The sequence below is a fragment of the Aulonocara sp. 'chitande type north' Nkhata Bay genome, linkage group LG10, assembly GCF_057382095.1.
Source record: "Aulonocara sp. 'chitande type north' Nkhata Bay isolate Kocher_YH1m ecotype deep benthic linkage group LG10, A_spYH_male_GT1.1, whole genome shotgun sequence".
Taxonomy (NCBI): domain Eukaryota; kingdom Metazoa; phylum Chordata; class Actinopteri; order Cichliformes; family Cichlidae; genus Aulonocara; species Aulonocara sp. 'chitande type north' Nkhata Bay.
Window position 1 is genome coordinate 29,225,318 of NC_141353.1, and position 9,393 is coordinate 29,234,710.

A 9,393-nucleotide genomic window follows, 5' to 3' on the forward strand; every position below is an offset into this window, starting at 1 on the left:
TGGTAGATGAGCAGCGGTTATCCAGCCGGACATGTTGGGGGCGGTTGGTCAGGAAGTCCAGTAACCATTTGCAGATGAGGGAACTGATGCCCAGGTCTGTCAGTTTCCTGATGAGTTGTGAGGGGTGGATTGTATTGAATGCTGAACTGAAGTCTATAAACAGCATTCTGGCGTAGGTGTTGTTGTTGTCCAGGTGTGAGAGGACAGAGTGCATTGCGATGGAGACTGCATCCTCTGTGCTCCTGTTCCGGCGGTATGCGAATTGGTGGGGGTCCAGGGTGGGGGGGAGACAGGATTTGAAGTGTGCTAGGACCAGTCGCTCTAAGCACTTAGTGATGATGGGGGTGAGTGCTACTGGGCGGTAATCATTGAGGCAAGATGGGTTGGAGTTTTTGGGTATCGGGACGATGGAGGTGGATTTGAAGCAGGCCGGTACCACAGCGTGGGCCAAGGACAGATTGAATATGTCTGTGAGCACTCCTGCAAGCTCCCCAGAACACGCTCTGAGAACACGCCCGGGGATGCCATCAGGGCCTGCAGCCTTGTGGACATTGATCCTGCTCAGCACCGCTCCTACATCGGTGGGGGAGAGAGTCATAGGTTGGTGGTCTGGCGTCATGTCTGCTTTGGTTGTGGTTGTGGGGTTCCCTCGCTCAAAACGAGCATAAAAGTTGTTGAGCTGTGATATGGACGATCTGCACTTGGTGCGCAGAGGTAAAATGAGTAAATCTAGCAGAGAGGATTATCATGTTGACTTTTTAAAGCTGAAACTGTATCACTACAGTCCATGACTCTGAGGCTGAGTCAAGATCTCAATAAAAATACTGAGCAGCTGTAAATGATGACTCTCCCTTTGCTGCATTAAACATTTAGCAGTTGGTGAATAAAATAACTGTGTTTTTACTTTGTACTCTCGTCCTCTCTGTCTTTTGAGACTAGCTAAAGGCAACTATTCTTGCTTGAATAGTACCTCACTGTCCTGAAAGTTCGTGCTGAATTTGGAAAAAGCAGATTTGCTTAAATCTTAGGGAGCCGAGAGGAACACTAGAAACAGTTAAATATTGCTTGGCTTTCTTTTGTTAGCTGGCCTAAAAACCCCAGCTTGAGATAATGGGCATAGCGATGGTAGTCATTATTAACGTTCTCTTTTAATCTGTTTCAGGCAGTGTACACACTCGTGTGGTTTTTTATGTGACTCTTCTTCCTCGCAAAATGATCCCTATGAGTGACACCCAGTCCAATTCAGAGACATTATCCGATAATGGTAGTGATAAAATATCTATAAGGAATATAAAAATATGATTGTAAACTAGGACACACAAAAACTGCAGGGGTAATGCTCCACAAAATCGTTAACCTGGCACATAGAGCAGTAAAATAAACATTCTAATTGAAATTACCTTTATTGCCGAATGAGCACTCAGTGCTGCTGCTTATTTTTGAAGTGATGTATGGTTCACATTAGAGCTCTAAAACTTTACACTGGATACACTGAAACATTAAAAGTTACAGTCCAGCAACCTATTCAGCTTTAATTTGATGTTATAATGACCGCACCTTTGGCCACATCCACCTCCAGTTTGTGCTGTTGTAACTTTACAGCTTGACATCATTTGTGAAGTTAGTAAGGTAGGGTTAATAACTTGCACACATGAGTCACCCTGCAGAGGATGTGGGTCACACTTAAAACCTGCTGTAAAATGATGAACTGGTGAAAAGTGGCTCCTCCAGATGATTTTAAACTAAAGCTCTGAACATAACCTGCTCCAGTTTTGCTTTCAGCAGAAGTTATCATGGTGACTTTAAGCCTGACATAACTCACCAACTTATTTATGTCTTGTACACCACTAAATTAAACCAAATTAATTTAAGGTGATTTTAAATGACCTGGTGGTAGTAACTTAACTTTTGCCTTCCCTGTTTGTTAGCCTCAGACAGACAGTGATGTCGTTCCTGTATTTTACTGGGCTATTTCACATGAGGATTGGTGTGTCTATATGTGCGTGCGTTTGTATTCCTAGTGTGTGCGACCATCATAGTTTGTACTGCTATCTATCTTATCCAGGACAGTATCCTGGTTAAATAAATGTTAAGTAAATAAAATCAAATCTGCTGAGTTAGTTTTTATGTCCTCAGTTGACTGTAGGGAAAATTCAAACATGTTAAAAACCTGTTTTATTCAAAAAGTCTTTTTTTAAATTAGTGTTTGTGTAGATTAAATAAACAGAATTTTTTCCTTATTTTAGTGCTGTTAGCGTTAATTTTTTTAAAATGACGTTAACAGTTAACGTGGGACTGCACGGCACTAACGCGTTAACAAGCTAACCGCGCTAACGCCGTGCAGCCCCACGCACGGGGCGATCCGCATTAACTCGCTAACTGAGATTTGCCGCATTAATGTGGTTATGCCGTTAACTTCTTTTTAACGAGATTAACGCTGACAGCACCAATTTAATTGCATAATTTTCTAGGCTGTATTTCACCCGTTTCCAGCCTTTTTGCTAATGTTTATCTGAGAAAGTACTGGTATTAACAGTACCCACTGACTATCTTCCTTAGGGTGACCTAGGGTGACCATATTTTGATTTCCAAAAAGAGGACACTTGGCCCAGTCATGAAGAACTTTAATGATACTGTTTGCTTAAAGAAAATGTTAACATATTTAAACGATGCCTTCTCTGTGCGGTTAATGAATGTTGAAATAAAAAATGTCATATGGGCTTTTTCAAGTAAACAAGTGCTAAAAATTAACTTAACCTTCCTCTCGTGTTAGCTTTCTGTTATCATCTCTTATGTTAGCGGGTCGGTTTTGACCCGTGAATTAAATCAGCTATAAAATATACTAAAAACAATAAGTTATCATCCAATTTGTTTCTCATCTCTTGGTTACCTTGTTAGGCTTCCTTATCCATGAAAATGTTGGTTTTAATACTTTTGGTGTGGGCCTCTGGGTCTTTTTTTGTCACTATACCCCTCGATTTCAATTAAAAAAAATTGTAAAATTAACCTCAAGAGAATCATATTAATAAATAAAAGGTTTCTGTGTTACCTGAGTATTACTGAGGGGTATAGGACACATCTCTTAAATAAATCTGTTTTATTGATTTTTTTCATTTTAAGATTAATAACTAAAATGACATCTATGGTGTTACGGGTCAATTCCGACCCATAGACATTTACATCAAGAAAAGACAAAAAAAGTGTTTTTTTCAGCAGTAGACCTTTGATATAAACTGAAAAAAAGAAAAAGTCCACTCCTCCTTTGTTTTGGTTATAGCCGTGGGTAATTGTGGGCTTTTTATCACTTCCCAATGATACAGCTTCACCTCAGTTTCCTTTGTGAAGTTCTTGTCCGAGGTCATATCTGGTAAAAAATAAAATAAAATATCACAGCTGATATTGTGATCCTGCAGTCCAGTGGTCATATGGAGGACCACACATTTTCATTGTTTCTTCTCAGGGGTGCCACTCACAGCTTTGACTGTGATAATCTGTACATTCCAGGCATAGTTGGTTTTTGCATCACAGGCTTCCCAGATTTTTCTGCCGTTTTTCCCTTGCTTACTGGGTATATATTGCCGGTAGGGGCATTTTCCTCAAAAAGTGGACAAGACGTTCATCCACTGTCACCTCTGGCCCTGGGATGAACATCAGTGGAAGAAGCTGCACCCATCTCTCCCAGACATCCCTGATGGGAGCAAGCTTGTCAGACCTCGGTCTGGTCTCTCTGTTGTCAAATCTGAGGACTCTTGAATCAAAATGATATCAAATGTGTGAAGTGACATCGTTGCCCAGAAAATGTTTCTGCCTGTCGATGCATCCCATAGACGATCAGTGGCCTCATTGCAGCGTCTGTACACTCCAGCAAGAACAATGAAAGCATCCAGGTATTCCTCATCATGTCGCCATGGACTTTTTTTTCCTTCAAGGTTTATCATAGTAATGATGATTCTTTCTAGTGACAATGGCATAAATATCTCAAAACATCTCTTGATGTCACTGACTTTGGTCAGAGCAAACCTTGTGATTCCAGGGGTCATTTTGATGACATTTGCAGCAGCTGCCCTGCCATGTACATCATGAGGTACTGAGCTCCAAAAGATCTTACCATTTTTGGACTTAAATCTTTCAGCAGGAGTAGCTTCAGCACCAGCGACCTCCACCTCTGATCAGATGTGTCTGTGTCTTCTGGATGATAGTCCACATTGTCTTCCTCCGTAGAAACCTGCCCATCTGAATCGCTATGCTGCTCTGTGTCCTCTCCTTCATTTTCACCAAAAATATGATCCTGAACTTAGCTCACTGTGAATCTTCTTCTCATTTTTTGTATGCTGCAAATTGTAAATGTGCACTCTGGAAGTCAAATGGCCACTCAAATAGTGAATTCACCTCACATGCCCGTGTTTATTTTGTTCTGTTTTTGTGCAGGTATAATGCAAAAAACATGCAAAATAAGAATCCCCTAAAGCTCATATGATTAGGAGAGGCGCTTGCTGTAAGTGTTTTAGCTGACAGTGCACTTATGATTTCAGTTTTGGCTTTAATTATTGCTTTATACTCATAATATTATACCTGGGTCGAAGCCGACCCTAACAACACAAAGGTCATAATTTCAACTAGGGCATTTTATAATTTTGTGAAAATATTTTTTTTGGTTTTATTTTGTAGAAATAGAGGTTCCTGACAAAGTCAAAAAGCCTTGAAACAATAAACAAATGTATGTGATTTTTTTATGCATTTGAAATTTAAAATGGGTCGGTGCCGACCCTAACACGAGAGGAGGGTTAAAAACCCCTCAAATTAAATAATGGTACAGAAATAAGGCCTCATCTGTATAATTTTTTTTTTTTTTTACCAGTACTGGGACTTTACGAGGAAATTTCTTTTGCAGTTGATCTGAAATGCTTCACTTGCGCTTTGGCATCTTTTAAACATCATCAGCGCGCCGTCTGTCCCGTCTGTGAGCGCAGAACAACCACTCACGAAACAGCAGCTTGGGATGACGTCACACATATGGGTAGGCCTATAGAAAAACCCGGACATTTTCATCGATCTCAAAACTCCTCCCAGATGGCCCGGACAGAACGTGAAAAGTGGACATGTCCAGGGAAAAGAGGACAGTTGGTCACCCTACCATAACCATGAGTATGGCATCAACCGTTTCACACCAAAGTTTTGGGCACATAATTGTCATAGTTGGCATTTTGGATTTACTTCAAGTACAGTTTGATTACTTTTAGTTTTCTTTTCTTCTTGTAGATTTTCACAAAAAAGTTCTACATTTGCTGGTCGCTAGCTAACACTATAGTGTTAGCTAACACTAGAACATTATATATTTCATGTCAGTTTCATTGTTTTTTGTGTTTGACTGTATTTGTTATATGTCAAAGATTAAATTCTTTTTCATCAAGCTAGCATGAGCTGGGCAAGTGTCTCAGAGACAAAACTGCATAAAACCAAACAATGCAAGACCCAGATTATTGAGGAAACGCTAGGTGTTTGAAAGCTTGCAAAAAACTTAGCTAGTCCCAAACAAAACATTATTTTCTCAATCTGTTTTCACTGATAGACTGTTGTTCTCAATCCTAACCATCATTGTACCATAAAGTGAAGCACCAAGCCTATGGGTGGAAAAGTCATAAACTCATAAATTAAGCAAATAACTCAGCTACTAAAGGAAGTATGTGTATAAATCAATAGCCTAGATGGCTCAAGCAACACTTTTATTTGACAGCTATAGAAAGCATATTATATTTTTATATTTATTTATTAATTTACAACATAGTGATTGCAAAGCTTTTCACTAGGAAATTACAGTATTTGAGCAAAATGCCAAATTAATCTTAAGAAAATGTTATCAATAAAATTTAATTATTTAGCTTAAAGGAAATATCGGTATTCACTTACAAAGATTTTTTACCTTTATAAATGAACACAAAAGCTTATGTATTCTTGTTTCTATACAAAAAACCTTTTTTATAGTTAAACAGTCTACCCTTTATATTGAAACAAAACATCAAATGTGAAGGACATTAGGAAGATTAACTCATAAAATTAAATACATTTAACCGACTAGATGAGTAGTATCTGTCAATAAGATAAACATATCAAATAAAATATGAATACATTTCATACTATTATGTAAATGTTTTGATCAGCTAAGGATTATTTTCTGGCCATCAGTCAAGCAATCAAAATAGCAAAGTGGTGAAACAGACATTATTATGTCTTCCTCTTGGCCCATGAGATCATAATCTTGAATATACATATACTATACATATATCAGTTTATTCCTTCTTGAGCCATTCAGGCATTTAGGCCTTACTCTATCCACTCAGCATGGTCAGGATTAAGTCTGATCTCAGGATAGGACATGTTTCATCTGACGATCTACATCCACTTCGATCCTTATTGTGCAACAGCTGGTCTTAGATCTTCCCTGTGTACTTCAATAAACCAAAGATACCACCACCTGCAATAAAAATGGAATAACTATTATTCATTTATTAATGTCTCGCAAAACAAATATGAGTCCAAGACTAGTCGAGAAATTACTGATTAAATACTCAAAATTGTGAAACACTGTAACAAAAGTCTCAATTATTATTTTCTATCATGTCATTTATCTTAGAGAACCAATTTCTTTCCTAAGAATATTGTAATCCTTTACAACTATCACTAATACATTTTCATAATTTTCACAACTTATTTCCTTCTATATTTGCACATTCGTGCCAATAGGCTCCTGTATCTGTAAATAATATTCTCGGTTGCTATGGCTCATCCCCAGTGCCATCCTGGTTAATGAATAACAGATGATATGTGATAGAGGAAGCAGAAATGATGGTAAATTCATGCTCGTGTGTAGTACTGACCGACTGCTCCCACACCGGCAATGGAGCCGATGGTGATGCCCGCTATAGCGCCCGGTGAAAGCCCTGAATTGGATTCCTGAACAATCTCAGTTGTAGGAACTGATTCAGTAGAATTAGTTATAATGGTGGGGATAATGGTGGTGGTGTTGGATGCGGCGTCTGTGGTCGTGCTGGATGCGCTGTCTGTGGTCGTGCTGGATGCGCTGTCTGTGGTCGTGCTGGATGGGCTGTCTGTGGTCGTGCTGGATGCGCTGTCTGTGGTCGTGCTGGATGCGTTAGTTGAGGCAGTGGTATTTGGTGCGATGCTAGTTGATGTAATGTTCTGTCCTCCACACAGAAATACTGACAGGAAGATCAAAAAGGGTTAAAAGGCAAGATCATACAAAGGTTTCCCAAAAGGTTAACAAACCTCTGTTCCTGTGATGCTCACAGAAACTAGTCACAACTTCTGCCTTAACACATGTTTTCTTTTAAACAAAACATTTTCTAAAATTGATTAAAAATGTTTCCAGATTAAAGATCTCAAATTTCAGCCGTTGACATTTATTGTCCAATATCAAGATAATGGAGTTCAGTACTTATTCACAGCTTTGCATTCTTAATGGGAGAATGTCATAGATAATAAACTCAACCTTTGCTCTAATGACGCTATTGAAACAACCCCCCCCCCCCCGAAGGCCTAACCCTTTCAAGAATTTCAACATTTCCTACTCTGTCTACATGGCCTCCCATCAACCTTCCCTTTGATTACCGGGAAATGCTTTAACTTTGGTCCACCACCATTAAAATTCGCTACGATGGTACGCTACAACTATGATTAGATTCTATGCTAACACCATGAAACAGATCATCCTTCACACAAAAAATGAAAGGTCAGTCTAGATATAGATGTGGCCGAAATTAACCATAAAAACTTTTTCTTTTAAACTTTAAAAAAAAATCATAAACTATGAATTAAACAAAGTTATTTGATGTATATATGCCGAATATTTCAGTCAGCTTCCATTTGAGGGCAAAGTGGCCAGAGATGTTTTTAAGATAATCTTGTTGTGATGCTTTGTGTGTGAATAACAGTTAATTAATAATCTTTAGTTATTCTCTTCACACTCTCTTTAAAAAAAGGTTTTGTCTTCCCTTTTCTAAAAGGATCTTTTTTAAAGGTTTATGTATTGTAATTTTTTTTTACCTGTGGTAAGAAGGCAAAAAGCCGATAGAACAAGACTCAGCTTCATTGTGCTTTGAAATAAATTGACGTAGTCAAAGAGACTCCTCAGGTCAAAAGCTGCATGAAAAACATAAAAGCACAAACATGACGGTGAGTTAATTTCTCTAAAATCTCTCACTTGCAGACAGAAAATCATGAATCCTGAATTTATCATGTGAGACAGATAAGAGTAACTTCAATCAAACTCAGTCATCAATAATATGTGGGTATAATGTATTATACAAGGCAAAAATAATAAAAAATATATTTTTAAATAAATGCCAATTGAGCCTAAATGAATTTCCATGTCATGGCTCGATATCACCAAGAAATCACTGATTTGTAAATACAGTTATAAAAAACACAAAAACTCTCAAGCGAGTATTTGTGGTCACATCAACGGTAATAAGAGTATTTACCCCGATGCCACAGCAGTCTATGAATGAATCCAAAAGATTTAAGAAAACCTCAAGAGAAAAACCGACTTACTCACCTGAGAGGGTGTCACTGATGCCTTGCTTCCCTTCTGCCTCCCATCGGATATATTCAGACAGCTACTTTTATGACCCTGTTATCACCCACCCAGTCATTTCCAGCCCTCCCACATGGAGGATAGTGTTGCAACATGTACAGGATTATCAATACTTTCCAAGGAGATGTAATTGGTGTGCGCTTCCTGTGTGATAGTAAAGCTAAGGTGCTAGGAGTGTGGGCAGGCAAAGCAGTATAGGCCAGCTTATGACGTTTTAGTCCTGTCTGTGTTTTTAACTTCACCTGAGTGTCTTAAACCGTCAGAAAAGTGAATAATATGTGGTATGAATGCAGCCAAGCCCTTTATAGAAGAAAGTAGTTGTGAGGATGTCAGATAATCTATAATGTAATAAAGCAAGTGGCAACATCAAAAACAGGCTATCTTTAAGAGAAGGGAAGGTCATCTGAAAGGCACCTGTTGTGGCCGAACTCCTTTTTTTCTCTCACAGGCAAGAACGGAATTACATAATCATGTTACAAATTAATCTGGTATTGATAGTTTCCATACAATTTTCCTATTAGTACTCGATAATCATTAACTTTTCCCTCGATTTCGCCTCGTGTTGTATCTGCTTTACTATGTATTTTTGAGGAAAACTTGCAAAAAAAGAGGGAGCCATAGCAACCGTTTCTACAGAGTTACACTTACCTGAAAATGTTCAGCACGTCACATACGAGGTCTTTACGTTATTTTTACTTGCTTCTTCACCTTATCTTTGAGGCACTTGCTAGCAGTGGTGGCTGGAAAGACTAAATACAGAGGCTACAGAGCTGGGTAAATCG

General features: G+C 38.6%; 1 protein-coding gene across 2 annotated transcripts; it reads right to left on the reverse strand.

The window, feature by feature from the left end:
* Positions 1-5,749: 5,749 nt before the first annotated feature.
* LOC147321140 (uncharacterized) lies at positions 5,750-9,393 on the reverse strand. Of its 2 annotated transcripts, none has more exons than XM_086307555.1 (4): positions 9,260-9,393; positions 8,062-8,157; positions 6,876-7,217; positions 5,750-6,472 (listed from the first exon to the last, which is right to left on the reverse strand). In XM_086307555.1, the coding sequence occupies exons 2-4, from the start codon at positions 8,105-8,107 to the stop codon at positions 6,429-6,431; spliced, it is 432 nt and encodes a 143-aa protein (XP_086163681.1). In that variant the 5' UTR covers positions 8,108-8,157; positions 9,260-9,393; the 3' UTR covers positions 5,750-6,428. The 2 variants fall into 2 exon arrangements, with proteins under 2 accessions (XP_086163681.1, XP_086163680.1); XM_086307554.1 differs by lacking the exon at positions 9,260-9,393 and adding an exon at positions 8,573-8,676.

Excerpts from the sequence above, each read along its gene's own strand:
- LOC147321140 (XM_086307555.1), bottom strand. The coding sequence starts at position 8,107 with ATGAAGCTGAGTCTTGTTCTATCGGCTTTTTGCCTTCTTACCACAG. Across the intron at positions 7,218-8,061 it reads TTTTTGCCTTCTTACCACAG|TATTTCTGTGTGGAGGACAG; the intron begins GTAAAAAAAAAT and ends TCTTCCTGTCAG. Across the intron at positions 6,473-6,875 it reads TGCCGGTGTGGGAGCAGTCG|GTGGTGGTATCTTTGGTTTA; the intron begins GTCAGTACTACA and ends TTTTTATTGCAG.